The sequence below is a fragment of the Prionailurus viverrinus genome, chromosome B1 (assembly GCF_022837055.1).
Source record: "Prionailurus viverrinus isolate Anna chromosome B1, UM_Priviv_1.0, whole genome shotgun sequence".
Taxonomy (NCBI): domain Eukaryota; kingdom Metazoa; phylum Chordata; class Mammalia; order Carnivora; family Felidae; genus Prionailurus; species Prionailurus viverrinus.
The window spans coordinates 165,675,646-165,694,073 of NC_062564.1; the positions used below are offsets into that span (position 1 = coordinate 165,675,646).

The window sequence follows — 18,428 nt, forward strand, 5'->3', positions numbered from 1 at the left end:
ATTATCTTACATGTATACCTTTTTATGTGTATGTGTGACAGTATTTAAGTTGCACATACTCTCTTAGTACATTTCAGTTCTACATTACAGTGTTATCAAGTGTAGTCCCCAAATGTTATATGTTATATGTTATATGTTATATGTTATATATATATATATAACATATGTTATAGATTAGACACTCAGACCTTATTTATCTTCTAAGTGAAAATATGTGCCCTCTACCAATATCTCTATCTCCTTCCCCCCAACCCTCATCCCCTGGCAACCACTTTCTCTACTCTCTGTTACCATGAGTTTGACTTTTTTAAAAAAATTCCGCATATAATTGATACCACATGATACTTGTCTTTTTTACCTGTCTGGACTTACTTCACTTAGTATAACGCCCTCCAGGTTCATCTACGTTGTCGCAAAAGGCAAGATTTCCTTCTTTGTAAAAGCTGAATAAGGTTCCATTGTGTACGTACATACATACACAGCACATTTTTTTTTTTAAATTCATTCATCTGTTGCTGGACATTTAGGTTGTTTTCATACCTTGGCTACTGTGAATAACACTGCTATGAATATGGGAATGCAGCTATCTCTTCAAGGTACTGATTTCCTTCCCTTTGTGTATGTACCCAGAAGTGGGATTGCTGGGTCATATGCTAGTTCTGTTTTTAATTTCTTGAGGAACCTCCATGCTGTTTTCCAGAGTGGCTGTGCCAGTTTGCGTTCCCACCGACGGTGCACGAGGGTTTCCTTTTCTCCACACCCTCACCAGCATTTGTTCTCTCTTGTGTTTTTGATAATAGTCGTTCTAACAGATGTGAGATGGACCTGTTGGCCTGTATGTCTTCTGTATGTCTTCTTTAGACAAATGTCTATTCAGGTCCTTTGTAGCGTCTTTAATTGAATTTTTTCGCTATGGAGTTCTAGGAGCTCCTTGTATATTTTAGATATTAACCCTTTATCTGATATGTGGTTTGCAAACATTGTCTCCCCTTCTGTAGGCTGCCTTTCATTCTGTTGATGGTCTCCCTTGCTGAGCAGAAGCTTCTTAACTTGTCATATTCCTACTTGTTTACAAAGAATAAGTCATGGCCCCGATCCCTACGGCATGTCTGTAGTTTGTTCAGGAAGGCAAAAAAACAAGCCAGCTTTGATAGCATTTTAAGGTCTTTTCGGAAATAGTGATACAAGCCGCATGCACCAGAGTGAGAGAGTCCAGGTAGATTTCTGGTCTCTGTTCATCTTCACTTTTTGTTAAAACTATCAATCATTGGTAAATGGCATTTGGACCTATTTTTGTTGTTGTCATTTGCAGGTATAAAAAAAGCACTACCTCCAGCACCAGAAACAAAGAAGGTAGGTGGACTTTGCCTTTTGGAAGCATTTGCAGTTTGTTAAGTAAGTTTATATTCATTCACGTGATTCTGCCCCTTTGCCCCCCCTCCCCCGCCACCCAGTATCATATCACAAACAGATATACTATGGATTTTTGAATTTTTTTGGTGTCAAATAACATTAATTTAATTATATCAGATATTATCATTAATTTAATTATATCAGATATTATCACCGGGGACCCTTCCTCATGTGGCATTTTGCTTTTATTTTGGCCTCAAGATTTGTATAAGGGCTGTGGGACGTTAAAGGACTATTTCAGTCTTAAGACCACAGTACTATGCCGAGGAAGTGACTTCAGTGATTTAATGATATGCTTTTGAAGAGTGGGTGAGGTGATTTAATGATATGCTTTTGAAGAGTGGGTGAGGTGGAAAACACCATACGGGATACTTTGGACCCAGACGATACCTGACCCAATGTGAATCTGGTACGAGTGACTTTGGGTGGATTCCTTAAACCATGTTTCCTCAGTTGTAAAATGGGAGTTTTATACTCTTATTTCATGGGATCAGTATTAAGAATAAAGGAGAAAAAGTGTGTTAGGTACTAAGTGCGTGCCTTGCACATAGTAGGGACGAAGAAGTGCAAATTCCTCTGACTGAGAGGATACCTGGTAAAAGACTCGCTCCCTAGTGTGCCTTTTCCCCATTGCAGGCCATTTGAATGGTGGGTCCACCGTTAGTCCTTTGGTTTCTACTCCCATGTTATCCTTAGCTCTCCCTGGAAGGCCAGGCTTGACACCAAGAGGAGGCTGTTTGATGTTTAAAGAGGGGTTTTGCTCGTGTCCTATATTCTGAAACTCATGAGAGGTCCAGTAGCATCAATATCATTAAACTCATGGGAAAGTTCCCCGGGTTGCATTACTTAGACTTGAGGTTTCTGCTTTATCCTCCGGTGCTGTGTGGATCACTTAGTGTTTGATTCCATACCCAGTTTCAAGCAGAATGACTAAATTTTCAGATGTTGTCTCCTCTTCTTAGCGAAGGCCTCCCCCACCAATTCCACCTGAGGAAGAAGATAATAGTGAAGAAATCGTTGTAGCCATGTATGATTTCCAAGCGACAGAAGCACATGATCTCAGATTAGAGAGAGGCCAAGAGTATATTATATTAGAAAAGAATGATGTTCATTGGTGGAGAGCAAGAGATAAATACGGGTAAGTGCTTCCTCTCTGTGCATGACACACAAAGCAGGGGTCGGGGTGGGGGTGAAGTGCTGAGCAAGAAGAGAATCGTCTGTAACAATCACGTAATGAGACTGGTTCAGCCAGCAAGTAATGGAAGTACACATCGTTACTTTGCAGTAACAAAATGTAGTCTCAGTAATGACTCAATAAATGTAAATGGATCAACCACTTCTTTCCAGAAATTAGAATGCATCACATTGGTCTCTTTCTCATTCATTAGATGTTTAATTAGATAACTTTTATCTTGGGGGAATGATATTTTAGGCTTTTCTCCTCTGAGGTAAGTAATCTTACATTTTTCCAAGAGGGAGAATGTGTGTGTGTGCTTGTGCATGCGTGCATGTGTGTAGGTATAAAATACATGTATACACATATATGCAAGAAATTTAAAACCAAGCATTATTTATACAAGATAATTTTGGATTTAAAGGAACCATCCTTTCAACTTTATTATTGGTAAGTAATGAATAGATCTGGATAAATGTAGAGGATGAGCATCCTTTAGGCTTCATTAAGGAAACTCTATCCTTTGCTTGCCTCTGAAATATAATCCTGTTTATATTCTGAGTTCTTGTGGATAAAAAAAGGAGGACTTTTTGCCCGGGACAGAGCATACCCTCCCTCCAAATCTACTTTCTCACCTCCTTGCCCCATTCTCAATTCCAGTTCTCTATTCCTCACTTCACTTGTGGACTGATTTACCAATCTTCCCAATTGTTTTTTTTCTAGAGTATTTAAAAGTAAATTCAAATCATTTTGTCAATTTCATCCCTACGTCTAACTGCTAAAGATGTTTTTGAACAACTACCATGTCGTTATCATACTTCGTGATAATTTAAAAAAATACCATCTGTAGACTTTCCCCTGGCATTTTCAGGACTGAAAGAAGAGTACAAATGAAAGCCCATATATCATGTATCTAAGTATTTTGAAGTTATAAGTCAAGCCGACAAACTGGTCAATAAAATATCATTTATCCTCTAACCTGACAAACGTACCTTCAAAATGGCAAGGAGGCAAGGTTTGAATTAAGAGTCCCATGCCAGAAGGTGACAGTGCATGGAGGGCTGACTCCCTGGGGTACCTTCCTTTCCTCTTCCCTTCTACCTCAGTTCTGTCTCACGTGTACCATATGGATCTCCCAGCCATACGTCTAAGCTCTGTCCACGTAGTTTACAAGAGCCACTCCCCAACTTGGCCACCCTTGGACCTGGGCTGAAGGAGTTGCACATAACTAGCATAATTTACTTTTCAGAGTCTGCAAGGTGAAAGGTCTGTGTTGGCCTTAGCAATGGACAGAGAGTTTGGGGGTCCTAGTTACCCAGATGATGGTCTAGAGGAGGACTGAGGGAACATGGACTTTAGCATGCTCTTAGAAGTGTGAGACCACGACAGGGACCTCTCTGATCAAGGTCTAAGGATAGTACCAATTATGTAATTCCATTTTTCCCTGAGTAGCTCTAATATGTATTTATACAGTTTAAGTAAGACTAAAACAAGCTCCACATACTGCACTTGGGCTGATAGGTCTCTCTTTTGTTCTACAACAGCCCCCATCCTTTTTTTTTTTTTTTTTTTGATTTATTGATGAAACCAGGTCATTTACCCTATGAAATGAGCCACAATCTAGATTAAACTAAATGCTTTCACATGGCGTCATCTAATATGTCTCTGTGTCCTGTATTTCCTGCAAATTGTAATCTAGAGGCTTGATCACATTAGAAGTTGATATCTGGTTGTCCCACTTCTAATGATGTGAAGATTACTCAGTGGTTCAGGTGATGAAAAAACTCATCAGGATTGCACCTAATGATTTGGCATTCATTAGTGAGTACTGCTTAGATCCATTATTTCATTAGGGATTGTAAAATGATAATTTTCTGACTCTTCATTCCGTCTACATTTATTAATTCTCTAAAGAAGAACTGCCTCATCAGCCAGTTCATTTAGTTTGTGCAGCAAAGGCAAGAGAAATGTTTGATTCTTTCCTTTTACCAATTTTAGTGCGTTGATAACTGAGCTTCCTCTAGTGATAACAATGGTACCCAATTATTTTTTTTTAAGTATTATTATGCATGCATATTGCAACCATTGCAGTCACTATTCTTTTTGCTTGAATTGTCCCATCATAGGTGAGTGGTAGCTGTTTTGGGTTGGGATCACTTAAAAAAATTTTTTTTTATGTTTTATTTTATATTTGAGAGAGAGAGAGAGAGCAGGGGAGGGGCAGAGAGAGAGGGAGACACAGAATCCTAAGCAGGCTCCAGGCTCTGAGCTGTCAGCACAGAGCCTGACATGGGGCTCAAACTACTGAACTGTGAGATCATGACCTGAGCCAAAGTCAGACGCTCAACCGACTGAGTCACCCAGGTGCTCCTGGTTGGGATCACTTTAATCTTTCTTAGATTCCTTGCTTTCTGGGTAAAATAAAACAGCTCAAGTTCATCTTGTATTTTTCCTGGCCAAACCTGCAATTTGCCATTTTCCTGAGGAATGCTGCCTCTTAGTGAGTTAATCTTTGGACAATAATCAGAGTGCTAGGATTCTAATTACTACTTGATTGTCATTGTTTCTAGGCCTTTTCAGTGCAACAGAGCTACGTGTGTGTGTGTGTGTGTGTGTATTATGAGTTCTTAGTAATAGTTCAAATTTAAAAAAAAAATTTTTTTTTAACGTTTATTTATTTTGAGACAGAGAGAACAGAGCATGAACAGGGGAGGGGCATAGAGAGAGGGAGACATAGAATCTGAAACAGGCTCCGGGCTCTGAGCTGTCAGCACAGAGTCCGACGCAGGGCTCGAACTCACGGACCGTGAGATCGTGACCTGAGCCGAAGTTGGACACTTAACCGACCGAGCCACCCGGGCGCCCCCAAATTCAAATTTAAGATTACTAGGGTTTTACTCAATTTTTAAAATTGTATACATGTATGCCTTTTATCTTACACTGATAATCTGGGCTCCTACCAAGAGTGTACCTATTATGAGTGGGTTTTTTTGGCTAAAATTTTTTTTAATTAAATTTTTTAAATTAAAAAAAAATTTCCCAGTTTTATTGAAGTATGATTGATAAGTGAAAATTACATATATTTAAGGTGTACAACACAGTGTTGTAATATATGTATGCATTGTGAAGTGATTTCCACAATCAAATTAGAAGACCCATCATCTCACATAGTTACCTCTTCGTGAGCATTTGAGATTTTCTCTAACAGATTTCAGGTATGAGGTCTTCTTCAGCTGTAATGTGTAAGAGTTATGAGGGGTAAAAATGAAATTTCCTTGGCCTCACATAGGCCTTCTCATTCAGTTCCTTTGGGGTATGACCCAAGAATTTGCCTTTGTAACAAGTGGCCCAGGTGATGTTGATATAGAGGTCAGGGACTACTGTGCAACAATGCTCTCCACAGATGTTTGGGACTATGGACAAGATGGCTGTTTTTATCCAACATTTTCACTTTTCTCAAATAGAGATTTCTTTAAAACATCCCAAGAATTCAAGGGAAGCATCGTGAAATGTTAGGAAGGGCTCTGAACCTAGTCACAAGTTCAGATTTTAAGTTCTGACCCTGTTACTGACTAGCTTTGGGACCTGAAGAAAATCCCTTAATCTTTCTAAGCTTCATTTTCCCCACCAGGAAGGGGGTACCTGCCTACCCAGGAAGGTAGTGCCTGCCTACCTCACAATTTTAGGGAAGGCCAAACGAGGAAGTACTTTGTAAAGCATCAAATGCTATAGGTATATTGAATTATTGGGGGTTAGCTAGTTTTTCTTGAAGCTTTAGGCAATATAGTGCTTTAATGATTTCATAAAGGCAATAATCTTTCTTTTAATAACTTCTCAGTAAAATAATTTCAGTTTACTTAAAAGTATTTTCCTTCCTTCCAGGAGTGAAGGATACATCCCAAGTAATTATGTAACGGGAAAGAAATCGAACAACTTAGACCAATATGAGTAAGTAAATGGTTTTTTTGTGAATGTGGAGAACCAGAAAATGTTTTCATTTTCCTAGTTATGTAAGGCATTTTGGACATGAATAGATATCTTTCCTGAAGTCAGTTGTGCAGAGTGGATGTTGTGAGAATTAGTTTCTCTAAATAGGCTTTACCTGAAGGTACTATGTATGAATGCAGTTACACGGGCAAATATAATTGAATTTATTTTAAACAAATCACAGCTTAGCTGACTTTGAAGTACAGATCATTGTTCATTCATTCAGGAAATCAGAATACAGTTTCCAAGAGTGGCCTTAAAAAAAAAAAATGTTTGTTTCTTTTCTCTTGCTATGATAGCAATATGATCATAGCAATATGATAGCAATATGTTTAAAATACAAAAAATGTTAATAAAAATTACTCATAAATCAACTAGAGTTGGCCCGTGTTAACATTAGCATATTTCCATTCAGTTTTTTTTTTTTTAACTGTTATTTAAGGAGCAGAATCATGCTGTGTATGTTTTGTATCCTTTTTGTTCTACTTCACAGTATATTATGAATTGAATTTTCCTCATGCCGTTAGGTGTTCTTCAAAAACATTTTCATAACTGCATTATGTTTCATTCAGTCACAAATTCATCAGATATTTACTGAGATCCTAGCATGTATGAGGCACTGTGCTAGGCCTTAGCGCATACAACGAGGCACATGCCACATAGATGTGTGATATTTTATATAACCATTGCCTTATTTGTAAGGCACTGTGCTGTGTAGCATCTTTGCTCCGTAACGTTAACTGGGATAACCTCTTTTTGCTTATTGTCTTCAACGAGGTCTCTAAAAATTTATGTACTGGTCTAAAGGGTAGTGATGAACTTGTTAGGACTCCTAATGCATGCTGTCAAATTGCTTTCCAGAGAAGGCAATGGGCATACTATTTATAAGCCCACTATAGCAGTACGTGGCCAGGTTTTAATGAGAAGCTCATATATACCAGATACTCTTCCGTGGTCATTCTGAGGGGGTCATTCTGATGCTTCATTCACTTATTTAAAAACACCACCATCACCACCACCAACAAAAAGCTGTCTCCTCTGTCCGTATCAGTGCCCGTAAGGTGGATGTACCTTAAAATCTAGAAAAGGATTAATAGCCCTCGGTGGTGTGATCCCCCAAAGTTGTTTTAGAAGTAGATAAGGTATAAAAAATATGTAAAATAAATAGTGTTTCTGTTCTTAAATAAATTCTAGGAAAAAATACCAAAATCTTTAGAATTAGGGAAGGTACTAAACAGTGAAAACTTGGACCTTATTTTCTTTTTCTTTTTTTTTAAATTTATTTATTTATTTTGATAGAGCATGCGCACAAGTGGGGGAGGGGCAGAGAGAGAGAGGGAGAACGAGAATCCCAAGCAGGCTCTGTGCTAACAATGCAGAGCCCAATGCAGGACCTCATCCCACCAATCGTGAGATCATGACTTGAGCCGAAATCAATAGTTGGCTGCTTAACCGACTGAGCCACCCAGGCGCCCTTGGACCCTACTGTAAAGTGATCTGACTGACAGTCAGTGAAAGACAGATATCATATGTTTTCCCTCATATGTGGAACTCAAGAAACTTAACAGAAGACCATGGGGGAAGGGAAAGGGAAAAATAGTTACAAGCAGAGAGGGAGGGAGGCAAACCAAAAGAGACTCTTAAATAGAGATAACAAACTGAGGGTTGATGGAGGGTGGGGGAGAGGGGAAAGTGGGTGATGGGCATTGAGGAGGGCACTGGGTGTGATATGTAAGCGATGCACCACAGGAATCTACCCCCGAAACCAAGAGCATACTGTATATAGTTGGCAATAAATTATATTTAGAAAAATGAATAAATAAAGTGATCTGACTGAGACATAACTGATGATTTGAAGAGGGTTATGCTTGGAAGCCAGATAGTCCTTGTCTAATTGTGAGAACTCCCCTGATTCTTGGGATTACAAATAAGGATTTTATGAAGGTTGTGATTCATTGCCATGAAGTTTTTGGATTTATCTTAGTTTGGAAATACCCTCTCTTCTAAGGGACTCTCCTCCTACTCTGTGTGACTAAATGAATTTGCCATGTACGGTCTCTGGTATGGGAATCCCCTCAGCCCTCTGCCCAGGGTCAAGGATTCCACATGGCATGCGCCATGCCTCGCTCAACAAGAACAAAACCTGTTTCCAGTGTAGACAATCAGAGATCCCCCCTCTTCTCCCTCTGTTTTCCCACACCAAGATTTGTGTTGTTCTCTGCTACAGCCCATGCTGTAACACATCTCAAATGTTCCCAGGGTTTAAAAAAGCCTTTTGCCAGCTATTGAATCAAGAGTTCTCCTGCTGTTTTGGGGGGCCCAGGAGTCCCAGGCCCAGATAGCCCATGGGGCTGGACTCAGGATTGCCAGGCCCGAGGCTCCCAGGGCCAGCAGAACTTAGTTCTGACCTCCACATCCAGGTAACAGTTTGAAGAGGAGAGAGTCAAAGGAGCTGCTGCAGAAAAGAAAGTGGGTTCGTGGTGATGGTCATGACAAGTTCTTGGTGGAAGGATGTTAAAGGAAGAAGGTGATAGAAATGAAAGGGCCCTTAGAATAGGGCAAAGTCTAGGATAAAAGGCTTTGAGTGGGTGGCTCAGGGGAAAAGGGTCAAATTACAGAACCAGCAAAGAATCATAGCTGGTTGGTTTGTTTCTGGTTTTCCATCATTTACACTGGTTGTCTTTTTTCTTTTTGTTAAGTTTGTTTATTTACTTTTTGAGAGAGAGAAGGAGAGAGAGAAACCACAAGTGGGAGAGCAGCAGAGAGAGACGGAGCGAGAGAAGCCCGAGCAGGCTCCATGCTGACACGGGGCTCGATCTCACAAACCGTGAGAGCTTGACCTGAGCTGAAATCGAGAGCTGGATGCTTAACCAGCTGAGCCAACCAGGCGCCTCCCTTTCACAGAGACATTTGTGTGACCGGCTAGGACAGATGTACGTGGGCCAGCATCTGCCCCAGCACTTTTGCTCACCATGTGGGCTCCTTCACGTTTACCCGTGTGCAGAGTTCCTCTTGCCAGGATGAGTTCAGCAGAGCCATCAGTGGCCTTCCTGTCTCGCCTGGTGATAAGCATCATAGAAGAGAGAGAGAAGCTACAATGGGCCATTGGGAAATACCACTAATTGATTCATCAGTTTGTTCCTCACTCCTTCCTCCTTTCCTTCCTTCAACATATTCTTAAAGGTCTGAGTTTACATCCTAGGGAGGAGAAATGTCCTTTCTGGGGAATCCGCAAATGCCAGAAAAAAGCACTGCTTAGGGCAGGATTCCAAAAAGCCTGCCTGCCCTTTGTACCATGGATTCCTTTTCTTCCTTATTTCCTTTTTCCCTTCCCGGGAGTTGAATGTACTAGATGAAGAAAGGACTCTTTCTTTCTCTGTTTCCTCCTGAGAGCCACAAGTTAGCCTTAACTGTTTTCTTGCATCTGAATGTGAGACTAACTCTCCGTTGCTTACTCTTGCTGTGCAGATGTGGGTTTGAATCTTTGTTATTTACAAAGGAAATTTTTTTTCCCAATCTTTCAGGTTCTGCTCGTTTATAATATATGCCATGAGAACTCCAGTTGCCTTTCCTTAATTAATTTTTGACTTTTTTGGCATTCTGATGAATGTTTCTTGTATCAGTGGAAAAGCTCAGGGACAGAATCCATTATGTTCTCCTCATTTATTGTATCTCTCTATTGCTTTACGGAAGTTGATTGATTACAACTGCAATTTCGTTAAACTTGGTCTCAGCTCATAAAATGGGGTCCACGGCAATGAGATCTTAATGCCCATAATTCTGGTTAATCACCCCAGGCTCCAAATAAAATAAGAGCCATCAGCTTGTACTGAGATTGTAGTGAGGCTGCTACGAGTGCATAAAAGCATCCAGACCAAAAAAAGGATCTTGTATTATATTTTGGTCTCTGTATTTTTCCCTTTATGTTCACTTGTCTCAGGGTACTTCCTGCGTCAAAAGCAGGTGCTGGTTCTTTTATAATCAAGCTGAACCAGCGGTAGAAAATCCAGATGTCCAGAGGGGCCTGTCTGGTTTCATAACATTAGAAGCCTCAGGAAATAAGACTGTGGTGGAGGGTTCTCTGCTCACTGAAGGGCATCTAAAACAAACAGATCAAAACAAACAACAGAAGTTTAAAAACGAACGCCAAAGGAAATGGTCTGAGTTCATGTTCTTTGGCCTCTCTCATGGAGAGATTGGGCTGGGGGAAGCCGGGAGAGGAGAGAGTATCTCAGAGGATGAGATGGGAGATGGCAGTTTCCATCTTTCCTTGGGAAAGATTCCCCAGGGGTTAAGAAGGGGCACTGATCTGCAGGGGTTTGGGGTCATTGCACAGAGTGGTGACAGAACCTGGTGGGAGGGCTGGCGTCGCTGCTTGGCAATAGCAGTATTCCTACGGCAGAGACTCAGGTGACCGCCAGGGTGTGGGGCTGTGCTACAACTAGTAAGTCTAGAAAACTCAGGAGGCCTATTCTTCTGTTTTGCTGTCTTTCTTTTGACACTTGGGGCCTTTGTGAAATTCAGTGGGAGAGCCTCCATTATGACTTGCAATGAAATCTACCTATTGGTGGGATAGGGGCTTGGGGTAACTTTTAATTTGAATTAAATACAGTAGTGAAAGTAGGATGATGTTTCCTGCATGTTTGAATCTGTGGAGTAAAATTCATTCTTGTTATTATTACAGAAAAATTGGAAATGATTTTTATGTTAAATAACGAAGAACAGTTTAAATAAATTACGGCATAGCCATACCACGGTGCCTAGAACTATATTGCTTTGCAAAGATGTCTGTCCATACACTATTATATAAAAAGTTCTGGTTATGATATAGCAAGTATAGCTTGATCCCACTTTAATAACAAAATATGAATGTTGGCATATGTACATATCGTATGCCATATATGGCATATACATGGCATATACGTATGGCATATACATATACATATACATGGCATATGTATATGCCATGTATATATGGCATATACATATATATGTATATATATGGCATATACATATATATGTATATATATGGCATATACATATATATGTATATATATGGCATATACATATATATGTACATATATATGGCATATATATGTATATATATGGCATATACATATATATATGGCATATACATATACATATACATGGCATATATACATATCGATGCCATATATGGCATCATACATATAATAACATGGGTAGGGAAAGTCTGAAAGTATATATACCCAAATGTTACTAGCGATTGTCTATATCATTGAGATTATGAGTAGTGTCTTGTTGTCGCTTATTGTATTTATTATTGATGAGCAGTGTTACCTGGTTAAGCCTAGAGAGAATAATCCTAGAGAATTATAAAAAGCTGAGGCCTTAAATGTACTTTCTTTTCTGTTCAGATGGTATTGCAGAAATACGAATAGAAGCAAAGCAGAGCAACTCCTTAGAAGTGAAGTAAGTTTTTGTACTTGTTTTGTGAGTTTGGTTTCAGCGCAAATTAATTGTAACAAATCTCTGAGAAGTGATTTCACGTATCTGTTTCTAAAGGCTAAAAAATACTGTGATGTAAGTGGTCCTTCTTAATCATTTAAAATTGAGTATTTGTGTACTGTTAGTTTCTTGGGGCCACCAAAACAAGGTACCACAAACTGAGCGGTTTAAACAACAGAAATGCATTGTTGCATGATTCTAGAGGTTAGATGGAAGTCTGGAATCCAGAGGCCAGCAGGGTTGGCTCCTTCTGAGGGCTGTGAGGGAGGGATCTGTTTCAGGCCTTCCACCTTTTTTTCCCTCTGTTCCATCCTTCATGCATATCCGTCTCTGTGTCCAAATTTCCCTTTCTTTTTTTTTTTTTTTTAACATTTATTTATTTTTGACACAGAGAGAGATTGAGTGGGAGAGAGGCAGAGAGAGAGGGAGACACAGAATTCGAAGCAGGCTCCAGGCTCTGAGCTGTCAGCACAGAGCCTGATGTGGGGCTCGAACTCATAAGCCATGAGATCATGACCTGAGCCAAAGTCAGACACGTAACCAACTAAGCCACCCAGGTGCCCCCCAGATTTCCCTTTCATATAAGGACTCCATCATATTATATTAGGGCCCAGTCTATTGATCTCATTTCAGTTCAGTTCCCTCTGTAAATCTCTAAATATGGTTAGGACTCCAACGTATCTTTTTTGAGTAGGAGACAATTAAATCCATACCAATAGGTAACAACTAGTACATGGGTAACATTTTCTTTACTTCCTTTCTCACTAATTTATTATTTGCTACCTTGATTTTAGTACTTAAATGTGTTTTTCCTTTTTGCTTGAAGTTATTTGTTTTAAAATAATTTATATCAGTATTACATGATATCTATTTTAAATGAAGTTTTTATTTATTTATTTATTTATTTATTTATTTATTTATTTATTTTTTAATGTTTATTTTTGAGAGAGAGAGAGGTGGGGGGAGGGCAGAGAGAGAGGGAGACACAGAATCTGAAGCGGCCTCCAGGCTCTGAGCTGTCAGCACAGAGCCCGATGCGGGGCTGGAACCCATGAACCACGAGATCATGACCTGAGCTGAAGTCGGATGCTTAACTGACTGAGCCACCCAGGCACCCCATAAATGAAGTTTGATTAAGTATTTAGTTGCCTTTAGAAATAAAGAAGCCAAATAATAGTAAGTAATAAGTGTGCTAAAATTCTTACACTTTAAAAAGCAATAAAACAGAAGGGTAAAATGTAGTATAGAGGGAACTGCAGTAGACCAAGTAAGGAGACCTGAGTCTAGCTGTAACTTCTCTAGTCTGTTTTGCACATCTGTAAGATAAGAAGGTTGGATTAGAAGATGATCTGTACAATTCTCCACATTTATGATCCAGTTATTCTATTTTGTAATGGTTCTCCATTTTTTTAAAGTTTTATTTATTTTTGAAAGAAAGAGACAGCGTGTGTGCATGCGGGGGTAGGGGCAGAGAGAAAAGGAGAGAGAGAATCCCAAGCAGGCTCTGTGCTAATATCACAGAGCCTGTTTTTTGACTATTAAACACACTCTCATCTTAAAGCTAGAGACTGGGGGGGGCGGGTTATCGGCAGAGAGGTATTTGACATTCCTAGCTTCTGTTTCTTGCTGTTTCGCTGAAAACTTGAGAACTTATTTTTTAGTCATTCTGTATTGTTTTGCTTTTTGGTTTTCTCTGCCTGATTTACTTGTGCTTGCAGCTCTCCTTTTGTGAACAGTGATATTTAACATCAATTTCCCGGGGAATTGGGGATCTTAAAGAATGTCCTTATAAAGAGCACTGAGATATTTACAGGAAAAATGCTGTGGATAGAAGATGATATTGAGTCAGGATCCAAAGCTTCTAGCAAATAGGAGAAGTGTATGCTATGAAACCCAATTATTAAGAAACACGTTTTTCAGTAACTGTTTCCCCACATGTCTAGCACTTCTAGAAATTGCAAAACCTTGTGTATCGGTTCTGAAAGGACGCTTCGAGATATCTTGTTGAAATATCTCATGCTGTTGTGTGTGGTGATTTGTGATCGGGGGAATTGTGAGTGTACTTTCTTCAACTAATCTCATAGCCCAGTAATGTGAAGGGGAAAGTCAGGTAGTTACACCCTGTTTTTTTTAAGCTGTGCTTCTCCAAAGCAGATTTTCTAAGCAAAGGATAATAAACATGAAATTACAAGATGGGTTTCTTGAATCTTCTCTATGGCATTGATACTTGCTATTAGATTGGAAACATTTTCTTAACTTGGATTTTAGGATAAAGAAGGTGGTTTTATGGTAAGAGATTCCAGTCAGCCGGGCATGTACACGGTCTCCCTTTATACAAAGTTCGGAGGGTAAGTAATCAATCGATCAAGCTCTCTCTCTCTCTTTAAGAGTTTTTATATGAAGTTCCTGTGTAGTTTTTATGGATTCCTAATGTTCAAACATTATGCTGCATTTCAGCATGAAACAAGAAAATCTGCACTTGATTTCTAAAATCTATCCTATTTTTTGTGTTCATATTTCTTTATATCCATATTTCCTGTACTTGGTAATCTTCCTTATGGTTTTCCATATATATCCATTGAGAATGTCTATGGAAACGTTAGCAACATTCAAGAAATGAGTACCGTGCACTGCACTAAGCACTAAGGTGGCACAGCGAACAAAGTAGACACAGACCCTGCCTTCCTATAGCTTAGTGGGGGATTCAGACAAGCAACCAGGCAGTTGTGGTAGCATGTGAGTAAGTATTATGCTCGGAGAGCAATGTGTGTATGGGGGGGGGGGGGGGGGGGAGGGGAGTACATGGCCCAGACACATCCAAGTTAGTCACCAGTGTTTTCTAGGGACATCTAGACAGACCTGGTGGGTAATGCAGGCAGAAGGTGGGGGGAAGGGAAAGAGTGTTTCTGACTTAGGAAACTGGACCCAGAATTGAGGGAGGATATGATGAGTTCCAGGAACTGACAAAAGAGTATTTTAGCCAGAATGGAAGGGGGCGGTGAAGGGAGGAAAGAGAACCCTAAGAGATAAAAGTAGAGGTCAGGTCACGCCAGTGTCAAGGAGCTTTATTTTAAGAGCAGAGGGAATTCTCTTGAAAGAATTTTTAGCAAGACATGACTCGAGAAGATCTGTGTTCTAGAAAGATATCTAAAATAGAATTTATACATTTTTTAGAAGTGGGTTGGTTCACTTTTAGAAGTATAAGTCTTGTAGACATTTGCACATTTACATTAATAGCAGGGACAAAAAACAGTAGCCAGCTAAGAGGTATTTTAAGACTTTTACGTGTTGGTAAATGGAGTTGGTAAATTTTCTCTTTCACAATCTCATGCAAGGGCCAAGTACATTACCAGTGACCACTTTAAAAACTTCCACCTGTTAATGTGACAGGTGAAGCTAAGAAGAACGTGGGGAAAAAATAAAAGTTGTGCAGAGACTAGAAGGGGCCATATGTAGGGACCTGTGGTTTCTTGGTGGAAAACATCTTAAGAGTGATGTTACGTTATTACAATTTGGTGCTAACACAATTTGATTTTTGTTTCAGAGAAGGCTCGTCGGGTTTCAGGCATTATCATATAAAGGAAACAACAACATCCCCAAAGAAGTATTATCTCGCAGAAAAACATGCATTTGGTTCAATTCCTGAGATTATTGAATATCATAAGCACAATGCAGCAGGTACATGATCTGTTAAAACATTTTTCAAATATAGGGTAGGGATTACAGTGGTCAGACATTGTCAGGCGAACGTGATAACCACTCCACTACGGGGACCCCACGGCTACATGGTCAGACATTGTGATGAATTCTTCCTTGAACAGTTTCAGTTTGTAGTTAATTGTAGAGTGTGATTGATTTAAAATTATTGCAGGGGCGCCTGGGTGGCGCAGTCGGTTAAGCGTCCGACTTCAGCCAGGTCACGATCTCACGGTCCGTGAGTTCAAGCCCCGCGTCAGGCTCTGGGCTGATGGCTCAGAGCCTGGAGCCTGTTTCCGATTCTGTGTCTCCCTCTCTCTCTGCCCCTCTCCCATTCATGCTCTGTCTCTCTCTGTCCCAAAAATAAATAAACGTTGAAAAAAATAAAATAAAATAAAATAAAATTATTGCATATTAAGGATGTGATATATACAAAGAAAAATGGGAAATAATATTAAGTCTCGTAAAAGGCTGTCTTGGGGCGTCTGGGTGGCTCAGTCGGTTAAGTATCTGACTGTTGGTTCCGCTTAGGTCATGATCTCACAGTTCATGAGATCGAGCCCCATGTTGGGCTCTGCACTGAAAGCCTGGAGCCTGCTTGGGATTCTCTCTCTCCTCTCTCTGCCCCTCCCCTGCTCTCCCACTCTCTCCCTCTTAGAATAAATAAACCTTAAGTTTTTTTTAAAAAAAGCTGATTTGACCTCAGCTCATGAGTTACTCTTACTGTATATGATGAATGTTCACATTTCTGTCGCTTATACCCTTGGTATTAGCAAAGACTCCTTGCTTGACTAAGCATTAGTCAGGCTCCTAAACCATCTTTTAGACCCATTTATTTATGCACTTTCTTGTAAGATCCAGTTTTAGCAAGAACCCTGCTAAGTCAGTTTCCCCGGAACTCCCACCCTTGATATCCACTCGCACTCAGTATCTGATCAGGTTCCTTATTTCCCACTGGGTGATGTTCGGTCACCCTGGCTTATATTCAGCAAGATCCTGTTGATTGGCGTATCCCAACCCCCTCCCTGCCTAGAGTTCCTCTTAGTAATTTTCCATCCACTGACTGCCCCCCTGCTCCTTGGCTGTAAATTCCTGCTTGTCCATGCTATATTTGGAGTTGAACCCAGTCTCTGTCGAACTCTAAAATCATATTGCAGTGGTTCCTATACCAATCACAATGGTCCCGAATAAAGTCTACCTTACCACCTTTAGAAGTGTCATTGGATAGTTTCTTTTTTTAACAGTATTAAACTAAAACCTAAGATATGTCTATGTCAGGGCTGTCACAGAAGCCGTCAGACAAGCCCAGGGTTTAGGACTATGCTAGGGGCTTCTAAAGACTAGAGTAATTGTGTCCTGAATGAGTTTTCCATCTTGCTGAATCTCTGCTATACTTACCACCGGAGTGGGAACAAACCAAACACCAGAACCAGAAACTACATTGATGCCCGTTTTCTCAGATAATGATAGGAACAGTTATTGAGAGATAATTTAAATAGCATGAAATTCGCCCATTTAAGTATACAGGTGAGTGGTCATTAGTGTGTTTAGAGTGAATTTGCTGGGTTATATGTTAAGTCTGTGTCTAACACGCGAGGAGCTATTTTCGTTATCGATTTATCCCCCAAGAACTTTTTCTTATCTCTTATTCTGTTACTTTCTTTTTCAGGGATCACATTCCCTATTTCTTTCATCTCCTTGTATAACAACCGTTACCTCAATTCAGTCATTTAGCAAACATGTATTAAGTGTCTGTTACGTGCCAGGCATTGTGCCTGGTTCTAGGGAGTCTGTGGTGGACTAGAGATAGTCATTGACCCTGTGTCTCTCCGAACTTACTGTCTGGTGGGGGAGACAGAGAAGTATGTAACACTTTAAAGTTACTATGAGATACGCTGTAACTGAAGAAATACAGAGGAAAATGGGTGCTTATAGGAGAGATACTGTTATGCCCAGAATTCGTGATCCCCAAAGACCACTAGGGAGCCGAGTCCGATGCAAAAGCAAAGAGCCTTTATTCGAGCTAGCTCGAGCTCAATCCCCTACCTGCACCGACACAGCGGTGAGATACCAGGGAAAGAGAGCGAGTTTCAAAAGGACAAAGGTTTTATTGGGGCCTGGGGGCAGTTGGTGAGGTAATGGCTATGGCCTCAGCCGATTGGCTGGGGAGGGGTCCTGGGGAAGGGTCCGGTGAGGGAGGGTTTACTCAAGGGGAGGAGGTGTGGTCAAGGTGAAGGACACAGAACAAGATGGAGTCGAGGGGAGGAGGTGTGGTCAAGGTGAAGGACACAGAACAAGATGGAGTCGGCTGGCGTAGGCCCGCCCTTTCAATACCTGTGCCATTTCTTCTCATTTAGTGCTGGAAGCAACTTACGTTAAAGGGTTTACCCCACCTCACTGACTTCCAGTAGTTTCTCTTCCAGTTGTTGATATTTTAGAGCCTCTATTTATGCTAAGGTTACTTGTATTGAGTTAGCAAGGTGAATCACTTTAATTTTTAATAGACTACCTTAAATCCCTTTCATAGTTCGGATCTCATTGGAAAACAACATGAAATAATAAGTGATAGTAACTGTTAGAAACCTTTTAACATTTTCAAAAATGTTTGAGAAGCAAATATGCTAGCAGAGAGCTTGATAAACCCTGTAATAGTTATTTATTTATTTATTTA

The 18,428-nt window shown here is 40.2% G+C and overlaps 1 protein-coding gene across 3 annotated transcripts in view; it reads left to right on the forward strand.

The window, feature by feature from the left end:
• The window catches only part of TEC (tec protein tyrosine kinase), a 125,453-nt gene that overhangs the window by 93,359 nt on the left and 13,666 nt on the right, over positions 1-18,428 (forward strand). For all 3 annotated transcript variants that reach the window (XM_047856560.1, XM_047856561.1, XM_047856562.1), the window contains exons 6-11: positions 1,313-1,353; positions 2,376-2,551; positions 6,470-6,535; positions 11,971-12,025; positions 14,330-14,409; positions 15,606-15,739. In XM_047856560.1, the coding sequence (XP_047712516.1) occupies positions 1,313-1,353; positions 2,376-2,551; positions 6,470-6,535; positions 11,971-12,025; positions 14,330-14,409; positions 15,606-15,739 (552 nt within the window). The remainder of the gene's footprint in view (positions 1-1,312; positions 1,354-2,375; positions 2,552-6,469; positions 6,536-11,970; positions 12,026-14,329; positions 14,410-15,605; positions 15,740-18,428) is intronic.